Here is a 28,000-nt window from a genome sequence, read left to right on the forward strand (position 1 = left end):
GGAGAGAAGGGGGAGGCTGTGGTGGCTTCCATGTTTAGTGAAACTCACAGCCAAAGGGAAAAGGGAGGGGGAGGTGATCTGAGCTAGAAGGAGGTCGAGGGACCTGAGGATGTGACTTTGTGCAGACACAGCCCACAAAGGGTATTTAAAGAGCCAAGATACTCCGTGCCCCTTTCAATCTCCTGTCAGCATCATGGGCTCCTGGGTCTTCCCCACCTCGATGCTCCTGCTCTGTCTGATCCAGGGAAGCCTGCAAGGCGGTGAGGGAATGGGACTGGGCAGAAGGTTACCTGGGTCTTGGGAGGGTAATGGGGATCCCAGAGAGGAAGGCTTAAGCTGAGAGGTCAGCTGCCTAGGTCCTGGCCTAGGAGGCAGGAGATTGCACAAGCTAGAGTCTTCTGTCGGGGCAGCCTCTGCTCCCCTTTTCCCCTGAATCATCAGATTCCTCTCTCCTCCAGGGTTGACCCCTCAGGGGAATGGCATCCTGGGGTGGTTCTTTTCCTCAACCCATATGAAAGGTGAGTGACCCTCCCAGCACCCAGTTGCAGGGGACTAGATGCTGTGATTTGGGGACACTGGGGGGGCCATGCCCTTTGTTTCTTAGGGTAGAACACTTCTTCCCCTCAGTAGAGAAAGAAGAATCCAGTCCCTAACTATGTGGGAGTAAAAGCAGAATTGCCCTTAACTAATGAGAAAGCCAACATTTATACAGGGTATCCCAAAAGTCTTAGTGCAGATTTTTTGAACACCCTGTATAGTATTTTAAGGTTTTCCTGCTGCTAGCTTATTTGATTTTTCCAATAACCCAATAGGTAAGTACTACAGGAGTTATTATCCTCACTTTATGATGAGGAAACTGAGCCTCCGAGAGATTAGGTCACACAGGCAAGTAAATGTCAGAGGTGGGATTTGAACTCAGATCTCTTCTGATTCCAAGTCCCTGCTCACCATACCATACTGCCTTTCACTACCCATGCAGATATCTCTCATGTCCTAGCAATGCCTCTAGAAGTGGGGCTCAGGGAAAGCAACCATGAAGAACTAACTAGTTAGAGGGACTTTCCAAAAGATGAGTAGGGAGCAGAAGACTTGTATTCTTCTCTTTTTCTTTCCCTGGTGCTCTTCTGTCCATTAAACATTGATGACCTATGGAATCAGAACGCAGGGAATCTTAAAACATAGAATATTAGCAGTGTCTTACATATATTAAGCTCTTAACAAATGTGCATTTAATTGGTTAGAATTAGAGATGGAATGGATAGGCCTTAGAGGGAAGATCAACCCTAGCTTTCACCGAGTCTAGGGGGGTTGGGGGTTCTCAACTTTTTTTTTTGCCCTGGACTTCTTTGGTAATCATATGGAACCTATGGATACCTCAGGATATTTTTAAATGCCGAAAATAAAATACATAGAATTACAAAGGAAAGCTATTTTATTGAAACAAAGTTATCAAAAGTCCCAGTTCCTTTGGAATTCATCCCGACTCCTTGGGGTCTGTGGGCCCTCACTGCCAGCTTTTGTATGGTCACTTGGGGAGGAGGTAAGAAATTAGAAGAGGGGAGCTCACTCCTCTAAGGAAGTCTGCAGTCTCCTTGGGGAGATGAGATTCACATGCTAAGTAAATCAAACATAATAACAGACAGATCATAATTACAGCATGCTACAGATTGCAGCTACTTAGGAGGGTTGATAAGGAGCTTAGTGTGGGCTAAGACAGAAAACAAACTACTGTAGGGCATCCCCAGACCTAGCATCATTTGCTTCTTGTGTGTGATAAGCTTCCTGGATGAGGTGGGAACCTGAGCTGGGGCCTCCAAAGATGGGGAGGGGAGGACTACACTGAGAGATTGAAGGAGCATCTTCCAGGCAAGGCAAATGTTATGAGCAAAGGCAAGGAGGCAGAGGAAGGCTAGTGAGGAGAGTAGGGCCATGTTGGGGAGAAGTCTGGGAAAATCAGAGAATATATGGAAGGTGTGGAGGAAAATTTTGCACATCATTTGTTTTTCCATCCATTATTTTACCTGATCCTCATAATACTCCTGTGAGAGAGAAAAGGTAGGACAAGGATTCTTAGGGTCATAGAATTGGAAAGGACCTCAGAGGCTACTTAGGCCACCCTCTGTCCCACTCCAGGATGAGGAAAGGAACTTGCCCAAGGTCATCCAAGAAGAAATTGTCAGAGACAAGGTGTGAACCCAGGTCCAGAGCCAGTGCTCTTTCTATTGTACCATATGCTGATTATTATCCCCATTTAACAGATGAAGAAACTGAGATCCATAGAGGGCCAAGGATCACCAAGGATCAAGCTTTTAGGGATAGATTTAGCTCTCAGCCCAGTTACCCTAACATCTCTCCTCTCCTTGGAAGGCTACAGAAAAGACTTGAAAGGTCACTGACTAGAAGAGCAGAGGAAGATTCCCCCAAAGGAGGGCAAGACTCTGGAAGGCAATAGTATATAGGTCCTGGAGATGCTAACAAGGGGAACAGGGAATACTTTCTCACTCCAACACTGACATCTTTGTTCTTAGGGGTTCCCCCAAGTGCAGGGGCTGGACCTGGAGCTGGGATCCCCCCAGGAAAAGCAGGTAAGAAGAGTAAAGGGGAAGGGACCTGGAAAGACACTTAGACTCTGAGCCCAAGGTCATTTCCCCTTCCATCCATGGGAATGGATGGCCCCTAGGTTTCCCATGTGACTCAAGGCCTGGATTGCCCCCCCATCCTCTCCCACAAAATGCACAAGAATTTCATATTCACCCAATTCCAATAGCCATCTAGGAGCAGAGTCTGAATGCTAACCCTGTTCCTACTGGTCCATAGCTCAAGCCCCAGCAACCCTAGTCGTCCCTCTAATCAGCCTCCCTCCCTGCCAACCCAAGGGAATCCTAATTCCTGTGTGCTTCACTCCCAGAATTTTTTCTGGCCAGACTAATCTTATCTTGGTCCTCTCTTTCCACAGGCTACGGCATACTGCCAAATGGCTATGGAGCAGGTAAGGCAATGTGTGGGAAGGAAATGAAGAGGAAAGCTCTAGTTCTAAAAAGGAGGGAGGGAAATCATTTCAGAGGGAAGGAATGTTGGGTGCCTGGGTTCAGAGAGAAGGGTAAAGTCCTGGTGGAGGAGGTCAGGAACAGGGCGAAGTTAGGTGTTGGAGCTGGGTTGTGAAAAAGTCCCAGTGGAATCCCTCGAATTCAGTATGTAACATCTCCTTTACAAAGAAACCCCTTCCCCCCATCATTTCCTCATTCTAATAAACTCAGCCGATCAAAAGAAGCTTTTACTTGTGCAACTCTGGCTGGGCATGTTTTAAGCATGCCCAGTTTGTCTAGAATGCGATCCACTGCATCCCCTACCACAGAGGTGGGGGTAGCAGCAGGATCCATGTTAGACAAATTATGTATACTCAAAGCATATCCAATCCAGGTTATACTCCGTAGCTCTTCTCTGTTTGGCCCTACTCCTGGATGTTGAATGCGCTAAGGAGGACAAAGGGGCCCTTCCTTCTGGATTGGGGAGACAGCTCCATTTGAAAAGATAGGACTCTAGGCAGTGTGTAGTTGGTACCAGAGAACTTGTCTAGACAATAATAGGGAGGGGAGAGGAGAAGGAAAGGGGAAAGCTTCCTGGAAAAAGTATCTCACCTATAATAGGCACTCAATAGTGAGTGAATGAATGAATGAATAAAAGGTGGGGTTCGAGATGGACCTTGAAAGAGAAAAAGGATTAGGATGAGGAAGTGGGAGATGACATACATGATCAGAAGTTTAGAGTTGAGAATGCACAAGTTATACACACACACATACAGACAAACCTTTCCCTTCCTTCCATCCCCAATGGATCCAGCTGTGGTATAGGAGAAATAGTCCTGAGCAGGGAGTCAGGAGATTCAGGTTCTAGTCCCGACTCTGCCATTTACTAACTATGTGACCTTGGGCAAGTCACTTCCTCTCTGCAGTAGAAGTGATGCCTAAGCTATCTTTCAGTTCTGACATTCTTTGAATCTCCAATTCCACAACCTTGTTATTGTTGATGTGATACCTCCCCACCACTCATCAATCTGTTTACTCCTAACCTGGAGGCTCAGGTGTAATTCTCCTACACAGTTCTGTTCATATCATTTCTCTACTCAAAACTTTTCAGCTTTGAACAGTTGCTGTGTGGCCATGGATAAGTCACTGAATCCCTCTAAACCTCAATTGACTTTTCTGTAAATGGAATAATCACACCTATGGCTGTGGTGAGGATCAATGAGACAGGAAGCAAAGCGGCTTGCAAAGTGGAAAGTGTCAGCTCTTACTATTATTTTCCTTTTTTATTTGTATCCCCCATTACCTATTACAAGGACTTGCACACAGTAGGTATTTGCTAATTGTTTCCAGGACCCAAGGCCCACAACCCATCCCTAGCCTTCCCCACCAAACTTACCCCCTTCTGAGAGACTTTGTGTGCTTCCAGCCCAGAAAAAGAAAAATGAAAGGACACTGCTTTCAGTAGGGAAACGGTGGAGGGCGGGGAGAGGATTGAAAGGGGGCGGGACATGGAATATCTGGTGGTTTCTTGGAGAGAGGAGAGCCCTTAGGGTAGTTCTTCTCCCAAGCCCCCCATCTGGCTCATCTCTTGCTCAGGGGCTCCCAATGGAGCAGGGGCTGGACCCCAAGGCCCTACAGCTAAAGATAGTGAGTGTGTGTCTGTTTCTATATTTGTAAGTTTCTGTGTGCCTCTGTATGTTTGTACAGTTGTATGTTTGTATTTGTCTGTCTTGTGGGGGAGTCTAAGGTCAGGTGAAATAGCCAACATTCTCAGTTTTGCCTCCGCAAGAATTAGGGTGGTATCTTAGTGTAGATCCAAATTCTCTGTGCATCACTCCATCACTAGCCCAGCTTCTAGAATTCCTTCTTACCCCTTACTGATCTCACCCTTCCTTAAATTCTGCCCCATGGCCCCATTCCCAGCCTGGCCTCACTTGTCCCTCCTCCCCCTGCAGGACCTGGGGCTCACAATGGCTATGGAGCAGGTAAGAAGGGGCAGCATGGTGTAGAGAGAGGGCCGAATGGATGCCTGGAGGGTGCTGGTGTAGGAAGGGGACAGATACTTGCATTCCAGGGGTGTTGGAGTAGGGGATGAAAGGCCTACATTCCTCTCAGTCTCTCCTGTCTTTCCTGAGGGTCCAGGGTGGAGGTGGGGGGAGGAGGATGAGAATGGAAACTAGGAAAGAAAATGAGAAAACCTTTTTATTCTCTATTTCTTCTTCTGTCTCTCCCTGCTTCCATCACTTCAGTGGCTCCCCTGTATCTCAGTATTTCCTCTCTCCTCAATAATGCAGTTATTAAACAGTTTTGTTTTTCTAGGATACAGGAATGGACTGGGAGCAGGAATCTTCCCTGGAGCTGGAGCTGCAGCCCAGCCAGGTGTGGGGAGTTAAGGGCTGGCATGTCTAGGCTTTCAGAGAGCAAGAGGAGAGTGGTTAGAGATGAGAAATGGAGGATGTCTGCTGGGTTCCAGTGGGAAAGACCAGGGGTTTGGGGCTGGATCCTGAATTCTTGGAGAGCAAGATGGGAGAGAACCATAATCTACTTCTCAACCTCTCCATTGTCTCTCCCCAGGCCTTGGTGGGGGGAAACCTCAGAAAGCAGGTGAGGTCTTTCTGTATCCTTTTTCTGTCTCCCTCCTTGTTTTATCCTTCTTGTCTGTTCTGTCTCTCCCTTTCTGTCTCTTTTTTCCACAGGGTAATCCCATGACCCCAGTATCTGCCCACTCCTACCCCTTTCCCTAACCTCCCCATGCTGGGCTTAGCCAAGCAGATCCCTATTCTCCTGGGCTCTGGGTGGAAGTTCTTGGTACTTTCTCTCCCAGGGTTTCTTCCTCTGGCCTAAAACCTCTCTGCTCCCTGAAAGTCCCATAACACACTCTTCCCTCTATGTCTCAGCATATAGAAATGGAATGGGTAATGGGGCTTTCCCAGGAGCTGGAGCCCAGTCAGGTGAGGAAACATGGATCTGGGGCCTGGGATTGCCTGAGTTTTCTGAAGGATATTAGGAAGCACTGATAAGATTTAGGGCTCAGTCAGGTTACTTGTGTTAGGCATTGTTGTGGAGAATCTAGGGAGCAGAGAGCTAGAAGGGGGCAGGGCATAAAAACTGGTATTTAAGAAGGAATGTTCATTCTTCATTAGGCCTGAACTCTATACTCCCCTCCCTTCCTCCTTCCTCCCTTAACACTATCCTTAGGATTCTCTCTGGAGCAGGGTCTGAATTTAGGAATCCCACAGTACACATGTGATTCACACCCATTGAACCTTTGGGGATGTTAAGGCCCAAAAAGGGTCTGCCTGAGGCCACACAACTGGAAAGTAGTCAAGTCAAGATTCAGGATTAGAGCTAGGTCTCACAGCTCCCAGATCAGGACTCTTCCCAGACAGGAATGTTGCATGAATGGGTTTGGTAGGGTCTCTAGGAGGTGTGGGTTAGGAAGACAGAGAGGATGGAGAATGGATTTATGTGGATCCCCCCACCATGGATAGTTTGGCCTTCTCTATCTCTTCTCCCGGGGGTTCTCATTTGGGCTGAAGCTTCAGAAACCCCTTGGGATAGGCAGGCTCTGGATTCAGATCAGTAGCACTTGAACCCCTACTATCTTCCAACTTCCTACTTTTTCCCCTTTCCATAGGGTATGAAATTAAGAATGACTATGAAACAGATAGGGAGGATCAGAATGAACCTGAGGGACAGTTGTTTGGGTTGCTGGAGGAAGCTTAAAGACTATAGGCAGGGCAGATTTCTCTCAGCTTTACCATCCTCTTTCCCCAGGCCTTGGAGCTGGAACCAAGCCTCAGAAACCAGGTCAGATTTCTCCTATGATCTCTTTATCTCTGTCCCCTTCAGCTATCTCCCTCTGTATCCTCCGTCTCAGCAAATCCCTGACCTATATAGTCTCTTTTGTATCTGTCCTTCTCTATCCCTGATTCTCATTGCATCTCTTTGCCCTTGTCTCTTTCTCTTTCTTTTCTTTTTCCCTTTGGCTCTCCCTGTCTTTATCTCTTCCTTTTAACATCTCTTTCCCTAAATTCCAGTACTTTCTTCCCCACAAACTTGTCTCTCCAGGATATGGCAATGGGGCCTTCCCTGAAATGGGAGTCCAGACAGGTGAGGGGAACTGAGGGTTGTAATAACTGAGTCATCAGAGGGTAGTAGGAATTGGTGGGAGAGATCTAGGAGTTGGAGAACGAGATGGTAGGTTCTGGTGGAGAGGAGCAAGGGTTGGGGAAGGATCCATCCTGGATCCCAAGAGGGGAGAAGGGGCAATGTCAGTCCTTTCTCAATGTCCTTGTCTTCTCCCCAACCCTCCCCTTCAGGGCTAGGAGGGGGAATGAAGCCTCAGAAAGCAGGTAAGACCTCTCTGTCTTTCATGTCTGTCTGCCTTCCTAACTTGGACTCTCCCTATTTCTGTGGCTGTTGTTATCTCTTTCCTGCCCCATCACCATGGTTTTCCTCCTTCTCCTCAACCCCTAGACTGTAGTCTGAAATTTTTTCCCACTCACTTCTTTTGGAATACACTTGAAAAGTTGGCTGTACAGATCTCCTATGATGATAAGACCTGGGCTATTTCAGGAGGTAGAGGTAGGGCTGGGGCACAGGTCATATAGCTCCTTCCCCATCGCTGTCCCTGACAACTCCCCCAAAAGGTCTAGTTCTCACTCCAGCAATTCTAAACCCCATCACTCTGTTCTCAAGAGCAATCATTTTACTCTCTCTCTCTCTCTCTCTCTCTCTCTCTCTCTCTCTGTCTCTGTCTCTCTAGGATATGGGAACGGGCTGAGAGCTGGGGGCTTTCCAGGGGCTGAAGCCCAGCCAGGTGATATGAACTAGGGGAGGGATTCCTGGTTTCTCAATAGGATAGAAGGAGGGGCAAGGAAGCTGTGATGATTGGTAGACAAGTTGCTTGTAGTCAGAGTGGAGGTTGAATAGGGGGTGGGAAGTACCAGGAGCAGAACTGGATGATAGGAAATTTGAGCTTACGAAGAAAAGGACAGGGGCAGCTAGGTGGAACAGTGAACAGAGTACTGGTCCTAGAGTCAGAAGGACTTGAGTTCAAGTATGACCTCAGACACTTTCTAGCTGAGTGACCCTGATTGCCTTTAAAAAAAAAAAAAGACCAAAAGAAGGAAAGGCAACCCCCTAAAAATGAGCATCTTCTGTGTGTTTGCTTTTCTGTCTGCAAGCATTTATTAAGCACCTCAATATTCTGGGTTTTGGGGATACAAAGACAAAATGAAAAAACCCTTGCATAAAGAAATTTTTGTTCTACTGGTGAACAAGTCATTGGGGTATTATCTCTTAATCTCATCCAGAACCAAGGAACAGAGGCCTGTTTCTCAGTTCTAGCCCCAAACTCTATCCTTTTCCCAATTCCCTTCCCCCACTCCAAGCTAGGTCACCAGACCCAGTTGAAACACTAACCATCAGACCTTTAGTCCCACAACCAGATCCCTCTCAGCCTACCTCTGCTGCAACTTGGCCTTACCCCATTCCTCACTGAAGGACTCAGGGCTCAGAATGGCTAGGAATCAAATAGGTCAGAGACCAGGATGGTCCCTTTGTCTCTCCCTGTCTTTATCTCTTCTTTTTAGCATCTCTTTCCCTAAATTCCAATACTTTCTTCCCCACCAACTTGTCTCTCCAGGATATGGAAATGGGGCCTTTCCTGGAGTGGGCGTTCAGACAGGTGAGGGGAACTGAGGGTTGTAATAACTGGTTTTTATGGAGTTGGGCTGTCAGAATGAAAGGAGAGTAAGAATTGAAATGAGATAAAAAGGTCTGAGACTTTGTGTTTGGAAAGGACAGGGGGCCCCTAGAGGAAGAACTAAGGGGGAATGCTGTTGGTGGGAGTGAAGGAAGGGTTTGAGGAGTCAAGAACTGAGGTTTACTCCCACTCATTCTCTTCTTGGTCTGTCCCCAGGATTTGGAGCAGGCACCAAGCCTCAGAAAGCTGGTAAGACCTCTCTCTCTGTCTCTGGGTATCTCCCTTTGTATGTCTCTTTTTTTTTTTTCCTCTCTGCCTCCTATAATCTCTCTTTGTGTCTCCTGATGCTTCTATCTCTGTCTTTTCTATTACTCAATCAAGCATTTATTAATTGCCTACTTTGTGCCTGGCACTGGACCAAATTCTAGGGATGAAAACACAGAAGTGAAAGTCCCTTCCCAAGAGGAGCTTTTATTCTCTCAGCGGAACAACATTGCAGAGAGAGAAAGAGAGAGAAGAAAGAAAAAGAGATGAGAGAGACAATGAGATAGAGGAAAGATGAGAGAGGAGAGAGACAATATGAGAAATGAAAGAGAGAGGAGATATGAGAAATAGTAAGAAAAGTGAAATCGAGAAGAGATAGAAAAAGAGAGAAGAGAGAAAAAGAGATGAGAAGAGAGAAAAGGATGAGAGGAGAGACGACAAGAGGAATGAGAGGGAGAAGAGATAGAATAAGAGATGGGAGAGAGAGAGAGAAAGAGAGGGAGAGAGAGAGAGAAAGAGAGAGAGAGAGAGAGAGAGAGAGAGAGAGAGAGAGAACACCATACATAGAGGGTGAGGTAATTTGGGGAAGGAGGTACATTCCCTGTTGAGGGGATCAGGAAGGTCTCATGTAGGAGGTGGTGCTTTAGTGGAGCTTTGTAGGACACTAGGGATTCTGAGAAGCAGAGATCAGGAGGGAGGGCACTCCAGGCATGAGGGGAGAAGCAAGATGGATTGTCATTTGTGGGTCACAGCAAGAAGGTCAGTTTGAGTGGACTAAAGAGTTTGTGAAAGGAAGTAATGTATAGCAAGCCTAAAAAGGTAGTTTGGATTCAGGTTCTAAAGGAATTTAAATGTCAAACAAGAGCTTGTATTTGAAGATAAAAGTAATAAGGAGTTCCTAGAGTTTGTGGAGCAGGTAAGTGTCATGGTCAGGCCTGTGCTTTGATTGGAGGTGAATTGGGCAGGTGAATTGGGTGGCCATTGCAATAGTCCAAGAGGATGGCCCTGTGAATGGAAAGAAAGTGAAAGCCTATTTGGGAGGCTCCCTGTTCTGTTTCTCTCTGTCCCAGGCTCTCTCTACCTCTTTGCCTTCTGCAGTCTTTCCTCTGTCTCCTGCTATCTTTACCTATCTGATTTCTTTTTCCTTCCCAAACTTCTCCCAAAGTTGATTTCCTCAAATCCCTCTTTTCTCCAAAGCTGTTTTCCACAACTCTTTGCATCTTAGATCTCCTAGTTCATTATTTGTTTGTTTACTCATTCAACAAATATTTATTAATATGCCCCTACTCTATGTGGAGCGCTGTCCTAGGTTTGGGGAGAGCTCAAGTTTAGACAGAATAAAGATTCTTGGAGCCCAGCTCAGAAAGCTAGCTAAGTCTTTTAGAATCCCTCTAAACACCTTACCTCATAACCCACTCCCCAAATTCTTCTTGCCCCAGAGCACTTCTCCACAATCTCTTTGCTCTAGAGCGCTTCTCTCCACCTCTTTCCCTCCTTCTGCCTTCTGTGTTATAGGCCTTGCACTAGCTAAGGCCCAGAGAAGGAGGGAAAGCTTATGAGGAAGGGTAAAATGTGGCCCCTTAATGAAAGGATTTGCTCTGTGAAGTTTGGATTCAGTCAAAGGGCCGCACTTAAGGACCTAGAGGGCCATATGTGATCTCCAGGCTGCAGGTTCCCCACCCTTGTCTAGGATGCAGGTGTTGAACTGAGGAAGAAGAAAAGATGAGTGAGTTATCTACCACATAGAGGACTTCCCTTACCTCTCCTCTGTATATATTTCCACCAGTCTTTGGAGCAGGGACTGAAATTCGGAGAGCAAGTGAGACTTCCCAGTTTTGGCAGGTCTCTGTGTGTGCCTTTATCCTTATCTGCATCTCTCCCCACCCTCTACCCCTGGTGCCTCCTCCTCAATTTAACTGCCAAAATCTGTCTCTTCAGGAAATGGGAATGGTCTAGAACCTGGGGCCTTCCCAGGAGCCAGAGCTCAGCCAGGTAAGGGGATCTGAGTTCCAGACATTTGGATTCTGGGAAGGGGAATAATGAGGCTAGGACCCTCAAATATCATGCCCTGAATACAACAGAAGAGAGTAGAGGTCTGGGACTTAGAAACCTGGACCAAGATGATGGTAAGACGTAGGCATGAGAGAGCTGATGCCTTCCCTGGGCTCCACCAGACACATTCTCCTAAATGCACTTCAGGGACCACCATAGGAACAAGTCCTGAACCCTGTAAGACAAGTGAGGAGGGGACATAATGATAGCTTACAGCTCTGACCCCAACCCCTACTGTGACCCAGCACCATGTGGCTCCCTTGTCTAACCCTGGAGGCCTCCAGCAACCTAACCAATCTCAACTCCAGCCCTGCTCCCCATTTATTGTGGGCTCCGTGCTCAATGGTGATCCAACTGGATATCAGCCCTGATTGTAACCGATCTCAATCCAAACTTAAATCTCCACCTCTATCCCAATATTGATCCCAGACTTAGCCCTATTTCTGATACCGATCTCCATCTTGGTCCCAAACCTGATCTTGATCTTAATCCCAGTTCAGATCTCAGTCATATTTCTATTAGACAGAATATCACTTATTCACCCTTGACCTTATCAATATCCATGAAGAAGATAGTAAGAATCCAAAACTCATGAACAAAGATATCTTGCTTTGAGAGAGAACAGGTTATTAAGGAACATGCCACCTGATTTTGGTCAGGATAGGACAGGATAGGGTAAGAGAAGTTGGATCTAGGAAGTGAGGTTCCTTGTTTCCAGCAAGTTCCAGCAAGGAGCTGAAACTAAGGTATTTAGGGAGCTATGGGACAGAAGTTAGTTTGGCTCCTGTTTGTTTTTCCTCCCCCCTCCAGGTCCCTGTAATGGGGGCTCCACTTCAGCTCTTCCTCCTAGGCCTCCCAATGGAGTAGGGCCTGCAACAGGGAGTCCCTCAGAAAAAGGAGGTGGGTGTGGAATCTGGGAGTGGGGGACTGAGGAGGAATCATATTCTCTCCCTCCCATCAGCTTTACATCATCATCTATATCAATCTCTATATCTATCCTTAGTGCCACATACCTTCATGTCTCTTATTCCCCCAGGCACACTCCCCAGATGGCTAGGCTAGAAGCCAGGAGACTGAAATTCTAATCCTACCCCTAACTTATTACATGGCTTTGGACAAGACAGTTCCCTTCTCTGGGCTTATTTTCTCCTCTATAAAATAAGGGGGCTAGACTAGATGATTCTTAAGCACCTTTCACATCTAATAAGTTCTATGGCCCCTTGCAACTCTGACATGCTATGTTCTATGATCAGTAGTCTATGTTCTATATTCTAAGGTGCTTTCTAGCTCTGACATGCTGAATTATTTGGTCTAAGGTCACTTTCAGATCTAACATTCTATGTTCTAAGAACATTTCTTGCTCTGACATTCTATTTTTTAAAATTATTAATATATTTTTGTTTATTTAATTAAATATTGCCCAATTACATGTAAAAAATTTTAACATTTTTTTAAATTTCGAGTTCCAAATTCTCTCCCTTTCATCCCTTAAGGTTATTGATTATACATGTGAAGTCATGCAAAACATATTTCCGTACTAGCCATGTAACATCTATTTTGGATTCTCTGATTCCACTTTCCTTTTCCTGTGTCCTATTTCCCCTCTCTCATGAGCTATGATCCCGTCTCTGTCTTCTGTCTGTTTTTCTCTTTGGGTCCTCTTCTCTTCTTATCACATTATGTTTTAATTTATTTTCTCCCTATAGGTCTGAGGGCTCAGAATGGCTATGGACCAGGTAAGGGTATAGAGGAAAGGGGGTAAGGAGGATATTGGGAGTTAGAGGAAGTCAGCTATCTTCCTGGGAGGGGAAGGTTAGAAATTGCTTAAGTGAAGGAGGGACACTATGACTGAGATATAGTTGAGGTCCAGAGGCAGCTTCTTATGGCAAACATGCCCTAAACTCTATTCTCATACACGCTTAAGATGGGCAGTTGGACTTCACTCAGAGTCCCTTTTCTTCCTTTCTAGTTTCTCCCCTAGGCCTTGAAGATGGATTGAAGACTCAAAAAACAGGTAGCGAGTCTTTTCTCTGTTTCTCCCAAATTGCCTCTCCCTCCTTCCTTCTTCCCTCCTCTTTTCTCTCCTGGAATTCCCCATCCTTCACATGCCCTAACCTCACCAAACTATCTCTCCTCAGGACTCAGAAATGGGCTTGGAGCTGGACCCTTTCCAGGAGCCAGGATTCAACCAGGTGAGGGGAACTGGGGACCAAAGGCCTGGACTGAGGAAAGATGCTGGGGACAGACTGTGGATCTTGGGTGGAGGAAGAAAGGAGTCGGTGCTTTAACTTAACTAATTTTCTTCCTGTGTGACAGCATTTCTCTTTTTTTTGTTAATGTTGACAAAGGGAAGGCTAGCAGGGCCCCCAGATTAGGGAGAAGGGAAGCACAAACTTGGGTTTGAGAAAAAACAAACTTTCACGGGGAAAACTGCAATCTTGAAAGTGAGATTCCCGAAATCTAGAAGAGAAGTTGGGCTGGGACTGGGAGGAAAGAAAACTGATCTGAGTTGGTTCTTTCTTATCTTCCTCTTTTAGCCTCATGAAAACGACCTTAGACTATAGAATGTTAGAGCTGAAAGAGACATTGGAACACATAATGCCAGAGCCCAAAGAAAATCTGAAAATACAGCATGTTATAATATATAATATTAGGGCCAGTCAGACTTGAAGACATCATCTGGTTCAACCCCTGCTTTTTACAGGGGAGGAAACTGAGACCCAGAGATGGGAAGTGATTTACTTCAGGTCACATAGTGCGAATTTCCCTTAATGACTTAAATCTAAAAGAGATCTCAAAGTATAGCTAGCTAAACCTCTTCCTTTTACAGAGGAGGAAACTGAGGTGAAGGAACTTGCCTAGGGCCAGCTAGTATGTGTCAGATATGGGATTTGATCTCAGTTCCTCCAGCCCCAATGTTGGTGCTCTTCCCATGTACTGTGCTGCCTTCCCTAGGATAGGAGTGGGATCTGGCCTGTTCGCTTCATACCAGAGCGGAGAAGGGGCAGAGAGGTAGCTACCACCTGTAAGGAGAACCTTTCTAAGTCAGAGCGATCTCAAAGCGATCTGAGTTTCCACTCAGACGTCTTTAGGTGAAGGCTGTTTGAATGCTTGGGCAGGGATTGGGCCTAGAAACTACAGCAAAGATGAAAACAAGAATCCATTCACCCCAGTAGCATAGACTACCCACTCAAACCACAGCAACAATGTTCCTTTGTCCTCAATCACACATAGCCCCAGTAGTGCCATTCACCCCTTTCCTAGGGCACAACTTCACCCGTCCTTGACTCCCTTATTCTTTCTATTGCAGGCTATGGTGCCATGAATGGCTATGGAGCAGGTAAGGGGATTGGAGGGAGGGAGGCCTAACTTCTAGGAGGGACCAGAGGAACCAATCAAGTGTGGGGAACCCATGGCCCCAAGGATACATGTGGCCCTCTCGATCCTTAAGTGCAACCCTTCCAAAGAAGTTTGGATTCAGTCAAACGGTTGTACTTGAGGACCGAGAGGACCACATGTGGCCTTGGGGCCACAGGTTCCCTACCCCTGGTCCAAGTCCCATTCATTTTCTTCCCAATCTCTTTTCTCTCATCTCTTAGGTCTTAGAGGAGGAGCCAAACCACAGAAAACAGGTGAGACCTCTCCCATTGACTCTCCAGGTGTTCTTCCCACTCCTCCGTTCATGGGTCTCATTGCCTTCAGGGAAGGGGATGGTGTAGAATGGAGAAGCTGGATTCCCAGGGCTTTCCCACCATCCCATCAACAAATCTGTCTTCTCAGGCTATGGAAATGGATTGGGAGCAGGTGCTTTCCCAGAGACTGGGCTGCAGCCAGGTGAGAGGAGATCGGTAGGCAAGGGTAGGGCCAGATTCCAGATAAGTGAATCCACCTAGAGAACAGCCCTGGGGTGGGGATAGGACTAGGTGGAGCTGCAGAGTTCTGAGAGGTGATGGAGTCCAATAGAACTTGAAGTTCAGAGTAGGGATCCCAATCCTTCTTCACCTTGAAAAAGTTATAGCACACGAGAAAGGGCCTAGACCAGAAATACAGGGAACTTGGGTTCTAGAACTAGCTCTGCCACTAGCTAGTTGTATAACTATGGGCAAGTTCTTTTTACTTCTTTCATTGTAAAATGGTGGTGGGGCAGGGAGGGGGAGATTAAATGATCTCTAAGTTCCCTTGTAAAATTAAAAAGATCCATGGATCTCTTTCTTTGTATGAGAAAGACAGGAGAGGGGGTGGATAAGGGATATATTACAGGCCTCACTATATATTCTCCCAGGCTCATCTATCCCCTCATCTCCAGTCACACCCAATCTCATCCAAGCAAACCTAATCTCATTCCCCTTAACCCTTTGCCCAGATTCCCTTCTCAAAGACACTAATTTCTCTAATAGCCTCTGATACTCCCCCTCTTCTCCCCAGTAACTGCTAATGCTTTCCCTTCCTAACTCCCTTATATTTATTCTGAATATATCTATACATGTATATGTCTCTTCTAATAGAATGTAAGATACTTGAGAATAGGGATTATCTCATTCTTTGTGTTTATATCTCCAGTGCCTAGTACATAGTAGGTGCTTAATAAATACTGTTAGTTCATTACCTAACTTGTTCTCTGCCTGCAGGGTTTGGGATCCCAAATGGTTTTGGAGTAGGTGAGGAGGGATTAGGGACAAGGGTTGGGAGATTGGACTCCCAGAGGGATGGAAGAGTTTAAAATTCTGAGTCCTGAGTTATTCCGTCTCTTCCTCAGGCCTAGGTGGTGTGAAAGCTCAAAAAGCAGGTAAACTTCTCTTCGGGTCTTTCTGGGATCTGTCCCTGTCTGCTGGTTTCTCTCTATTGTTGTCTCAATCTCTCTCGATCATCTTCTTTATTCCTACCATATCGTCCTATCTCTCTGTCCCCAACAAGGGATGAATTATACAGGGATAAGTTACAGCTCTATCTCCTTTCTTCCCACAGTTTATAGCAATGGACTGGGAGCTGGAACCTTTCCTGAGGTCAGGGCCCAGCAAGCAGGTGAGGCAAAGGGGAGAGGAGTTGGAGGGGGTGGTAGGTTGGGTGTTGAACTCTAGAACACTACCCCTAATTTCTCTCCAGCCTGCTTGACTGACCTTCCTTGTTCCTCCCTAGGTTTCCTTGGGGCTGGAAGTTATCCAGCCAATGGCTACAGTGATGGTAATTCTGGAATAAGAATGAAAATGTCCTAGGGGAGCTTGAGAGGAGAACGAGAGGGGAGAAAACATTCTTTGAAGGAATGGGCTGGTAGTGCCAGATGGGAAGATTAATGAGGTGGGAGAAGTTAACACCAGTCTCTTGCAGGATATGGAGCTGAGGGGCCTGGATACCCTAAATCTTCCCTATATGAAAATGGTAAGAAACAAGGGCCCCAGGAGGCAGCTCCTAACAAGACAAGGTGAAGAAGGTGGTGGTGCCTGAGAGATACAAGCACTTGTATAGTGTTTTTACAAAGCTCTTTCAGATCCATTCTCTCGCTGGATCTAGGTCTGGAAACAGCCCTATAGGTATGAGGAAAGGGAGATGCAGACAGAGAGAACAACTCTCAGTCACACAGAAATTTAGGCAAAGAGTCCAGGTCTCCTGACTAATTCTCAGTGCTATTTCCATGACAATACAGCAGGGAATCCTGGCCGTAGCAGTAGCAGGGATCTTTGGGATGTTCAACCAGTTCTCTTCTCTCACAGGTGGGGCCAGCTCCTTTGGTACTCAGGGAGTCCCCTTTCTCCCTGGAGGTTCAGACTCTGGGGCCAAGACAGCTAAGTATGACAATGGAAATGGGGTAGGCACAGGCTCCTACCCTGCAGATGGAAGCCCGCCAGGTAATATACATGTTTGGCTGGATTCTGGGAAAGTTTGCAGATTTATTGTGTGGCCGTGTGTATGTGTTTCACAGGATTATAGATTTAGGACTGTAAAGGACCTCAGATACCATCTAGTCCAACCCTCTCATTATACAAATAGGAAAACTGAGGCACAGAATGTTTAAGGGACTTACTCTAGACCACATAGGTAGTAGGTGGCAGAACCAGAATTCTATCTCAGGTCCTCTGAGTCCAAATCCAGACATTCAATAAACATGAAGTATCAGCTATGTGTCAGGTACTGTGCTAAAAGAGGCAAATGAAAGTTCCTATCCTCAAGGAGCTTACAATCCAGTGACACTTTTCATTGCACTATGCTTGTTGATTGTTTAGTGTGAGAACCTAAATACCTAAGTCCTGGAGAGGAGCAAAGGCTAGAAAACAGGATTCCCATGGAGGTTACCCCCTGAATTCTGTCCTTCTAGTTCTCCACAGATCTCATTCAATGCTCAGTCGAGTGGTTCTGCTGGCTCAGGGCTGGACTCACTCCCCACCCCCTGAAAACAAAAAGGAAATCAAAAGACAAAAGTTCCCTCCATTGGGGGTGACAACCTGCTACCCCTTTCTTTTTCTGTCTCTGTCTCCTATAATGATGAGGCTAGCCAGACCCTTGGTGTCTAGTCATGGGGAACACAGATAGGGTTCAGTCTCAGTACCCTTCAATCAATCCTGTACAGGCTACCAGCCTCAACTTCCTACAACCCAACTCATCTTCTCTTTCCAGCTGTTTTTCTTTCCAACCTCTTTCCAAGGTTCTCTTAGGAAGGAACATTCTATAGCGTTGGGGTTCCCTATTTGATGAAACGATCCAGATCCAAAACTTCCAATCTAAACCCAAGTTGCTGTGGTCTACCTCTTTAAACTTATCTCCCACTAGAGGGAGACAATGATGTGGAGCAGATGAGTGTTGGGCTAGTACCCCTGGACTTTGGAATCCTCTGAAACGGAAGACAGAGGTTCTGAATTCGTGTCAGCTCTGTCACTTTCTACCCAGTTACATTGCTTCTGTGGGCCTCTTTATTCCAGTTAAATAAGGTTATTTGGATGAGAGAATCTGGTTCCTTCAAGCTCTGTGACCCTACCACTGTATATGACAGGAGATTTGGGTTCTACTCATTGCTTCCTACTACTGACTCTCCTTCAGCAAATCCATTCCTCTTTAGGTCTGGGTCTTGGGTTCTCCAAATACAAGATAAGAGGATTGCTTTACTGGGTGACCTCTGAGTTGGTTGGTGATGTTCTCATAGCCCCCACACATATCAAACTTACTGCTTTTGTCAGTTAACAAGCCTTTATTAAGTGCCAAGCACTGTGCTAAGCTACCACCACTACCACCCATTCCCCCACCTTGGAATTTACTCCCTGATTTCCTCTCTAAAATCTATCCATCCTTCAAGTCTCAGCTCAAGTTATGCTTTCTCCAATCCCACCCCAGCCCACATTAATCACCCCCTACTCTGCACTAATAATACTGTCACTGCTTTAACATTTGCAAAGCACTTTACATATACCATTTGATCCTCACAACAACCCTAGGAGGTAGGTTTTACTATTATCTTCATTTTCTAGACGAGGAAACTAAGGCTGAGAGAGTAAGTAGCTGAGGTGGAATTTGTAGTCTGGACTCCCCAATTCCAAGGTCAGTACGCTAGCCACTATACCACCTAGCTGCCTCCCAGGGCACTTACTATTTGTTCCACATTACTTAACACTTGCACATACTGTCTTGTGTGTGTGTGTGTTGGGTGTGTGCTCATCTCGTCTTCCCAACTAGGCAGTAAATTCCTGACAGCAGGAAGCACACTAGCTTCTCTTTCTGTCCCTGCCATAGTGTAGCTGAATTCCAGTCTGAATACACCAGGGAAAAGGCACCCTTCTTCTTCATATAGCATATTCCCCTCACTATTTTCCTCCCTCTTTCTGTCTCTTGCTAACTTTCAGGTCTCTATGGTCAGTTAAGAGCAGAGCCAGTCCCTGGGACTTATGGTAAGTGAAGGGATCTTGTATTGGAGAGAACACTGAACTGGGCATCAGAAAAAAAGATACTTAGCTCTTCCACTAATTATCAGGATGTGTAACCCTGCACAAGTTCCTTCCCATTTATGAGTCTCAGTTTCTCCCTCTATATAAAGAAGGGGTTGGACACTAAGGTTTCCTAAGTTCAGTATTCTATGAAGCTGTTGATGAAAACTGTATTGTGATGTGTGGAGGAGGTTCTTTGGGTGCTCCTCTCCATGCCATCCAGAAAGGCCAAGGGTCACCTAACTGCTCATTCAATGACTGCCTGCTGACCCCTTGTGAGGACAGTTCTCAGGGTCCATATCCTATTTTGGGATCTTGAAATTGGGTTAAGAATCTGGAAAATAAGAAGAAAGAATATCTGGATAAGAGGAAGAAATCAGTGGGGATTCTCTACCAATTAGAGGTTGTTTGTCTCCAATTTAGGTGGGCCCAATGTGAAACACAACATCAATGGCTTCCTGGGAAATGGCTATGGAGGTGAGACTATTTCAGGGATAAATAGTTCCCTTCCCTGACCTTTAGCACCACTGACCAGGGCCAGGCCAATGGTTATATATATGAGTGGTGGCAAGTGCCCTCCATCCCAAAAAGCTCACATAGCCTACCTGGAATTCTCCCATTCATCCTGTGAGGTATGCATTGATAGGTTAAGGTCTAACACTGCCCTAACCCTTCTCCACTTCTCCACCTTTGCAGGTCGCTGCCCTCCAGGGAAATGTTGAACCTAAAGGGATCCTCCAAGATCCCCAATGTGAAACTTTTCCAGGGGAGCTTGGAGCCTAAAACCTGGCTGCCTTACTACTGTCAGGCTTTTTGGAAAAGAAAACAAAACAAAAACCAGGCTCCTTGGGAGGGGAGTCTCTCCTCTACTCCAGGAGGGTCCTTCTTTGGTCCTTTGACCCAGTCTTATAAGGGGCCCCTCATGGCAGAGAGGAGCAGGAGATCTTGAGCCTGCTAATAAAAGGTTTCAGTTCTTTGACTCTGGTGTCTAGTGTGTTGATCTGGGGACTGAATGGCAGCAGGTGATTGGGACAGCTCTACTAGAAAGCATGAGAACCAAAGAACTAAATTCTATTTCTGGTGTTCCAGTAAATGAATTATAATATTGACTTTACCAAGTCATTCCCTCCTCTTTGGGCTTCAGCTCCCAACAGTGAGAATTAGCCTCTCCTTCTTTTGAACCTAAATAGCTCTTAAGATATACCTCTGGAAGCAGCCTTAGGGATCATGAAGAAACAGAAACTCATAGAGGTTTGGTAACTTCCCAAAGGTCACACAAGCAGTAAATGGCAAAGGCAGAATTTGGTCTTCTAACTGCAAATCTGGAGCCCTTTTTGATGACATAATTACGGCTCAAGGTCTCTTCCTTCATGAAGCCTTCCTTGATACTCCCAATGTGAGTGATCACTCTCCTTATAATAATACTTCATTGCCTTTGCTACTGGTCTCATTTAACCTTATACTTCCTCTTGTTCCATATCTATGAGGAACTTAATCCCACAATCAGTTTTATCCCCATTAACAGATGGCAAATGCCTTAAGAATAAGGAAATTACTTCATTTAACTTCAAACACCTAGTTAGGTGCTTGGCCTGTGCTAGGCCCAGAGCATCCAAAGACAAAATGAAAAACATTCACCCAAACAGTACTCAAGGAGTTCACATACTTCTGGGAAGACACATTTGTTCCTCTTTAGGACTGTTTCCTCATTTGTACAATGAGGAAGTTGGTCTGTTTTTTTATTGTTGAGTATTGTCCAATTCCTTGTGACCCTGTGGACCACAGCACGACAATACTGTCGTCAGGGTTTTCTTGGCAAAGATACGGGAGTAGTTTGCCATCTCCTTCTCCAATGGCTTAAGGCAAATAGAGGTTAAGTGACTTGCCCAGGATCACACAGACAGTAAATTGTCTGAGGCTACACCTGAATTCATTGTTTGCTGACTTCAGGACCAGTGCTCTATCCACTGGGCCACCTTGCTAAATTCTATGAACTATAACTGTGCTTTATTTCTTCCTTGTATCCACCCCTTCTTTTCAGTGCCCAACAACACAAGGCCTTGGGTATAGCTTATTGAACTGAATAACAGATGACAATAACAAAGGGGAAAGAATGTTGGCTTTGAATCAGACTTGGTTTAGACCTTGCTATGATCGATTCCTGTGTAACCCCCGGCAACCACTCAACAGACATGTAGAGAGGCATTTCTAGGACTTCCCTAGCCCAGGTGAGACGTGATGATGGTCTGGACAAGATGGTGATGGTGGTGGTGTGCAGAGAGGAGGTGGATTCTTCCACTTGACAAGGGACTGGCTGCAGGATAGAGCCCCACTCTCGAATAAATGGGCAGGACCTGAATGCTGATCCTGCAAAAAAGACCAAGAAGGGTCGGGTGGGCAGCCGGGAAGAAAACCTACCATCACTTAACCTCTCTGGTTCACGTCTAAGGACCCTTCGAGCTCGAAAGCAGAGGACTCTATAAATTATTAAGGGGGCGGGGCAGGATGAAAAGTAGGAGGAGCTACATGCACGTCCTACTTTTTACTGGCTGCTGCGGTTTGGGCTGGCTTGGGGAGTTGCCATGGCTTCGATCGCATAGAGGCTGGGCGTCCTTGGCAGCCCGTCCGTCATTGGCCCCTGGACACGTGGCTTGGGGAGATTTGCATCCCGATTGGCCGAGACTGGGAGGGGGGCGGGCAGCGGGCGCGCGCGTGGCTTCTGCGAGGGCGCGCACGCTCGGCCTCCCCAAGCCTGGGGTCTGCGCCCCTCCTCGCCCGGCGTCGGGCTCGGAGACCCTGGCGGCTCTGCTTCCCCGCTCCCGCTCCCGCTCCCGCTCCCACCCCCACCCGCGACTGTCCCGGCCCCGGCTCTCCCTGCCCCTTCCCGAGCCGCCCCAGCCGCCGCCGCTGCCGCTTCCACACCTGCCGCTGCCGGGCCTGCCGCCGGGTTTGTCCCCCGGGCCGCCGCCGGCCCCATCACTGGCCGAGCGGCCGCTGCTGCCCGAGCTGCCGGTGCGGCCGTCGCCGCTGTCCCCCCGCGGCCCGCCCGGCGCCTACGTGGCGCTGCCCCCGCTGCCCGCGGAGGCGACCCTGCTGCCCCTGCCCCCGCCCCCGGCGCTGTCCGACCTGCCTCGCCTGCCCCGCGGGCCCCTAGCCGCCCCCTCCCACCTGCCGCTGCCGCCGCTGCCCCCGGCCTCCGAGGGGCCCCGGCTGGCTGTGCGCCCCCCGCGGCCGGGGCCCCTGGCCGAGCCCCCCGCGCAGCTGCTGCCCCCGCTGCCCACCCGCCCCACCTTCCTGCGCCTCCTCGCCCCGCCGCCCGCCACTTGCCCGGCGCTCCCGCGCCTGCCCCAGGAGCCCTTCCCTGTGGCCGCTCAGCCCGCGGATCACCACCCGCTGCCCGCCTTCCCCAGCGCCCCCAGCCCGTCCCTCCCGACGCCCCACTTCTTCCTGTCCCCGCCCAGCTCCTGGCCCGAGAGGGTCGCTCTGCAGAAAAACAGTCCCTGAGCGCCCAGAGCGCCTGCCCTCGCCGCCCAGCGGCGCCCAGGGTCCCGCTGGCCGAGTCTTGCAGACCCCCGGACGAGTGGTGCTCTCTAAGGAGCCCTCGGAGGGCTTCCAACGATCGGCCCCTCGGTCCTCTTCGCCCCCGGCCCGCCCTGGCTGGCCTCTGCCTATGACCTCTGTGTCTCCCGAAGGTGTAGCCCCCCGCTCCTGGGGAAGAGACCCAGCAGGCGGGTGAGTGTCCCTTGTGGGTGAGGAAAGTTTGGAATGACAGTTGTCCACCACCGGTCCTGGGTTCTAGTGCCGGCCCCTGCCGCTCTCCTGCTGTGGCCTCCTCTTAATGCTCCGCAAGTAGAGTGAGGGGATTCGATGGGCTTTAAGACCCCTCCTCGTGTAACATTCACTTTTCAGAACCTCTTAATTGACTGGGATGCTTTTCTGAGCATTTAGGAAAGCGGTGATCCAGCGCAGGTACAGGAGTATAATCTTGCTAGATTAGCATCCCCTTTTTGATAGTTACCAGATTGGTTGATAGGGAGATACAATAGAGAGAGCATACCTTTAGTTACAGTTTCTTTGGGGACGGGATAGAATACAATTAGGTGAATAACTGTATCCTGAAAGAGGCGATCGAAATATCACCATAAATGAAGGTATTTATCCAGATGACCTCTGAGATCCTTCCAACTCCAAATCCATTCTGTGGCATCTGAGATCAGCCTGGAGAGAGGTATCAGAGTGGAGTACCCCAGAGTCCTGGTTTAGACCCTGTTCTTTTGAATATTTTTATCAGTGACCCAAAGAGAAGAAACTTGGGTATTTAACACATCCCTCATAGAATTACAATCCCCAAATACCCAACCATGTTAAAATAGATAGGCCAAATCTAATAAAATAAAGTGGAATTTTAAATGAATAAATTTAAATAAATAAGCCCAGTATTACGCTGTGTTCAAAAAGAAATTCATCTGTTCCAGGACAGGATGGGAGAGAGGTGTTTAGACAATTTGTGTGAGAAATATGTGAGAATTTTTGCAGACCACAAGTTCAGTGTGAATCAACAACATAGTTGTCACCTAGAGGAACTATTGCAGCATAGGCTGTGTTACAGAATCACAGTGTCCAGAAAATGAAATAAATCACTGAGGTGAACTTGAAAGACAGGTTACCCAAAGGAATTATTTGTTCACTAGGACTCAGGAGACCTGGGTTTAAATCTTGATTAGCTCAATATAGCCTTGAACAGGGGCCTCTAGGCCCTTTACCTTCTCCAGGCTTCAGTTTTCTCCTTTATCTTCCTAAGGAAAGTGCATTGTAACCCTTAAACTGCTATATGCTTATGTGTTGTGATTGGCTCGATGTATTCTGTCCTAATTAGCCTACACCTAGAGTACTGTGTTCAGTGTGGGGTAACATCTTTTAAGAGGAATGGTGACAAGCTGGAGTGTGTCCAGAAGAGGGCATCCAGGATGATGAGACTCCAAACTATTCCATATAAGGATTGGTTAAAGAAACAAATGCCTAGCTTAAAGAGAAGACACTTGTAATAGGGATGATGATCACTGTCTTCAAGTATATGAAGGGTTTTCTTGTGGAAGAGGGAATAGATTTGTTTTGTTTAGCTCCTGAGCACAGAACTTGGGCTAGTGCTAGTGCCCCAGAAATGGATTAGGACTGCCCACAACTGGAATGGGCAGTAAGCTGGCTTTAAAGCAGAGGCTGGATGACCGTTCTTTGGGGGTTTCCTAGAGGGAATCCATGCTTCAGGTAGGGGCTTGATTCAATTCACCCATTATTTACCAAGCCCTTACTATGTGCTAGGCCAGAGGTATGGAACCTGCTGCCTTGAGGCTACATGTGATCTTCTAGGTCCTTGGATGTGAAACTTTTGATCAAGTCCAAGTTTTACAGAACAAATCCTTTATTAAGATTATTCTGTGAAGTTTGGAGTCAGTCAAAGGGCTACATTTGAGGACCTAGAAGGCCACATGTGGCCTCAAGGTTGAAGGTTCCCCACTCCTATGCTAGGCTCTGGTCATGTTAAGACAAAACAGTTCCAGACATCAAGGAACCTATGTTAGGGGAGGGAGTAATACAAAATTAGGCAAAAAAGGTAAATTGAACCAGGTGATCTCAGATATAACTCCCAACTCAGATTCTTTGATTCTGTCTAAAACATCTGTGTTGGGAGGAGTATTAGACTAAGGCCCTTTCTAATCTAGCAAATTATAAATTCACAGAGTAAAAGGACCAACATGCTGATTTAAAGAAAAAAAGGGGATGGAGAAGGGAAGCTGAAAACTACATTGGTGAATTTGACCTTTGTTCCTGATAAAAACTAGTGAATTGTCTAGAAAAGCACAAATTGATCACAAAAAGCCAACATTGCTCAGTAGTGTTACTAGACTAGTAACAGATCAAAGAATACCTTAGATATAGTTTACCCAGATGTTAATGAAGTACATGACAGAGTCTCTGATATGCTTTATTCTCTTGGATATAAATGACACAAGATGAGCTAAACTAGAGGAGTCTAACTTGTCCCCCTCCCCGCAAAAACTCTCAGTGAACCAGATTAAAATGTAATTGGGAAATGTATAACAAAATAAACAAAAATACTAATGTTAATTTATGGTTTTCTAAGTCAATATGTGACCCCAGGGATCCATTTCTATTTGAATTTGACACTACTGCTCTAGACAGATCAGTTTGGTGGATTCAGAAGTGCTGAAAGACAGAATCCAGAGGAATCAATTTGCAAGGAGAGTTCTAATGGCAGGCTTGGCCCTTTCACTGTTGAAGTTATTGACAAACAAGTTACAGGCATAGATGGCATGCTTAGGAAATCTGTAGATGACCCAAAGCTAGCACACTGTTGAATCCCTATTTAAAAGTTATCAACAAGCAACAACATTGAACCAAATCTAAAATCATAAAATTAAAAAGAGATAGTTACTCTGAAAAAGCTCTAAGGTTTTTGGTAGCCTACTATCTCAAGAAATCAATATTCTGCTATGGAATTCTCAGGAATTTAAAGGACTTCTTTTCCCTGGCAGGAAGAATTAGACTTTTTCGACTTGGCCCAGTCTTAGAGCAGTAGCTCTGGAACCTTAGTAAGCAGTGGGTATAAAATCATTGAGAGGCAGTTTAGGCTTTATTTGAGGGGGGGTTTCTAGCAAATAGAGCTATCTGAAAATAGAATCGTTGCTCCCCTCCCCAAGCCTGCCCCCCACCCCAAGCCTGCCCCCCACCCCTACCCCAACCTGATGAGAGGCAGATAGGTGTTGAAGTGGTGGAACCTGGAGTCTAGAAGACCTAGTCCAAATGTGGCCTCAAGACATTTACTTAAATGTGTAATCCTGAGCAAGTCACCTCATCCCCTTCTGCCTAGGTTTCCTTATCTGTAAAATGGGGATAATAATAGTACCTCCTTCCCAGGGTTGTTATGAAGAACAAATATTAGATTTCTCCTCAAACAAAGGCCAGTGATAAGTTGCTAAGTATTTTTGGTTTAGGAGAGGATTAATTCAAATTGGATTACTGTAAGATCCCTTCTAACTTTGAAATTCCATGATGTTGTGAAACTAGCCAGGGTCTGGGGAATATCTGGGTATATGTATTATGGAAGAAGGGAGTTGTAATTTGAAACAGACATTTTAACTATAATAGTGTTTTTCCTTTTTTTTGTCACAAACCATTTGGTGGATTATGAAATCATGTAATAAATGTCATTGTTACCACATGGAGGCAGATTTGCTAATGTATAGGGCCCAGGTCTTAGGGCTTGTAGTAGCTTATACTTTGAGGAAGGAGTAAGAAAGCTATAAAATCATTTACAAATGACATTTTAATGTCACTAAGATTTTTTTTTTAAGCTTCATAATCTGTGTGACAGTATTCTTGATGTTAGATCTTGGGTGAAAAATATTTGGAAGGCCTAATGACCCATGGAGAGACCCAACAACATTGCAGTGTTAAAGGATGCATGATACGGTTTATATTTACAGGAGTGACATAAAAGCACGGTAATCTGGTCTTCCTGTTGTGTGGTAGGGACTTAGTGTCTCAAAAGGTGAGTCTAAAAGTCTTCTCCTTTTCTTCCTTATAGCTTCTTTCCAAAGTATTATAAACACATTCTTCTTACTCCTCAGATGAATCCAGAGCAAGTGATTCACTCAGGAGTTTGGCTTCTCTGGAAGAAAAAGATCCTGCCTTTGGTGTACTGAGCCAGAAGATCTAGTCGAAAGAAGTTCCGGAATCCCTGGTTTCCATCCCCCAAATGGGGATGGCAGCTAACCCTCTGCCTGGTGGTCCTGAGTTATTTATTCCATTCCAAGTCCTCTCCTTCCTAAGCAGATGCTGCCCATGGGTTCTTTCCCCCAGATCCCTGGTCTTAGTGAAGCTTTATACCCCACCTTGAGCCAGAAATTCTGAGCAGCAGCTGCACAGACCCAGAAAATTGGGACTGTCTTATTGATTCCTTTTCTCTGTCTAACCCACCTGCAGGAGCTGAGTCTGATTTCTTCCTCCGAGTGGCACAGAACAGAAATTCAAACTTATGTCCAACCAGCCTCATAGTTCCTGACTCTTGAAACAAAATGGGAAAGTTGGTCGAGTTTGCATAATCCACTGGGGGAGTTTACTAGTTAACCCAGGTGAAGAGGTGGGACTGGGGAGGGAAGGACTGAGGTCAAAGGTCAGACTGACTGAAACTCTTTAGGAAAAGAAAAGCCTGCTCAGTGAAGAATTTGAGGGAATCAGCCTACTCCTTTTCTGAGCCCCCTTAGGCAAGGCAGCGTTAATGAAATCAGCTGAATGGAAGAAGGAAAATATGGTGTCTTAGCTAACTCATAAACTTGATAATTAGATCACAGATTCCTTAAGCCCTTTAAAAATTGATCGGGCTGAAACTGATAAAACTGACATCTTGCCTAAGAATCTCAGTGTTCCATTCAGGTTTAGAGTTAAAGGTTAAACAGTGTTTATTAAAGTCCAGAGTATTAAGGTCCCTAGTATTACATGGCGCAGTTTTGCCTGTGAGGGGTTTATAATCAAGACAGGCTCAGCAAATGTGTCCCCCTAAACCTGGTCACATCTATTTCCTTTTGTACCCAGAAGCAACCCAAATTATAAAATTTCTGGTTTTAATGCTGGAAATTTACAACTGAATAAAGTATTTGTTGTTTTTCTCCATGGACAGCCTTTCCTTTTGATTGTTTAGAAGTGAAAATAATACTAAGGGCAGACTTGGGAACCAGGCTTGTTTGTGCCTGAGGTAAGGTCTGAAGAGTGCTATATTGTCCAATTGGGAACACCACAAAATAAGCACTTAGTACATATTTGAATGTAATTTGTTGATACAACTTGGTAAATCACAAGAGAGAGATTCAGTTCATGGCAAGCATGTCACTGAAAAACACGTGTCATAATAAAATGTCTTTGTTCCCCATCCCCTACATAGCAAGTTGCCCCCAGGTCCAACTAGTCTTCCTCTAGTCCTAGCTATGCTTAATAATATTATTTACTCTAGGCTTAGTAAGTTA

General features: G+C 46.3%; 2 protein-coding genes across 25 annotated transcripts; both read left to right on the forward strand.

The window, feature by feature from the left end:
- Positions 1-57: 57 nt before the first annotated feature.
- Positions 58-19,938, forward strand: GREP1 (glycine rich extracellular protein 1). 24 transcript variants are annotated; one of them, XM_072602711.1, is made up of 31 exons: positions 62-260; positions 459-518; positions 2,529-2,585; positions 2,957-2,989; positions 4,982-5,011; positions 5,346-5,405; positions 5,601-5,630; positions 5,924-5,977; positions 6,804-6,836; positions 7,098-7,139; positions 7,349-7,381; positions 7,795-7,848; positions 8,677-8,718; positions 8,953-8,985; positions 10,939-10,992; positions 11,863-11,952; positions 12,759-12,788; positions 13,022-13,066; positions 13,191-13,244; positions 14,363-14,392; positions 14,652-14,684; positions 14,833-14,886; positions 15,681-15,710; positions 15,809-15,838; positions 16,018-16,074; positions 16,189-16,233; positions 16,378-16,428; positions 16,761-16,895; positions 18,879-18,923; positions 19,383-19,436; positions 19,656-19,938. In XM_072602711.1, the coding sequence occupies exons 1-31, from the start codon at positions 194-196 to the stop codon at positions 19,679-19,681; spliced, it is 1,491 nt and encodes a 496-aa protein (XP_072458812.1). In that variant the 5' UTR covers positions 62-193; the 3' UTR covers positions 19,682-19,938. The 24 variants fall into 24 exon arrangements, with proteins under 24 accessions (XP_072458856.1, XP_072458889.1, XP_072458822.1 ...); XM_072602755.1 differs by lacking the exon at positions 14,833-14,886 and having other exon boundaries at positions 58-260; XM_072602721.1 differs by lacking the exon at positions 15,681-15,710 and having other exon boundaries at positions 59-260.
- A 1,547-nt stretch (positions 19,939-21,485) lies between these two features.
- LOC140501663 (uncharacterized) lies at positions 21,486-27,650 on the forward strand. Its single transcript, XM_072605518.1, has 2 exons — positions 21,486-22,691; positions 26,609-27,650. The coding sequence occupies exon 1, from the start codon at positions 21,486-21,488 to the stop codon at positions 22,461-22,463; it is 978 nt and encodes a 325-aa protein (XP_072461619.1). The 3' UTR covers positions 22,464-22,691; positions 26,609-27,650.
- Positions 27,651-28,000: the final 350 nt, after the last annotated feature.

This window comes from Notamacropus eugenii, chromosome 1, assembly GCF_028372415.1.
Source record: "Notamacropus eugenii isolate mMacEug1 chromosome 1, mMacEug1.pri_v2, whole genome shotgun sequence".
Classification (NCBI taxonomy): Eukaryota; Metazoa; Chordata; class Mammalia; order Diprotodontia; family Macropodidae; genus Notamacropus; species Notamacropus eugenii.

Coding starts and splice junctions, on each gene's coding strand:
- GREP1 (XM_072602711.1), top strand. CDS start 194: ATGGGCTCCTGGGTCTTCCCCACCTCGATGCTCCTGCTCTGTCTGATC. Junction 5,978..6,803: donor AGGAGCTGGAGCCCAGTCAG/GTGAGGAAACAT, acceptor CTCTTTCCCCAG/GCCTTGGAGCTGGAACCAAG. Junction 8,986..10,938: donor CACCAAGCCTCAGAAAGCTG/GTAAGACCTCTC, acceptor CTGTCTCTTCAG/GAAATGGGAATGGTCTAGAA.
- LOC140501663 (XM_072605518.1), top strand. CDS start 21,486: ATGCACGTCCTACTTTTTACTGGCTGCTGCGGTTTGGGCTGGCTTGGG.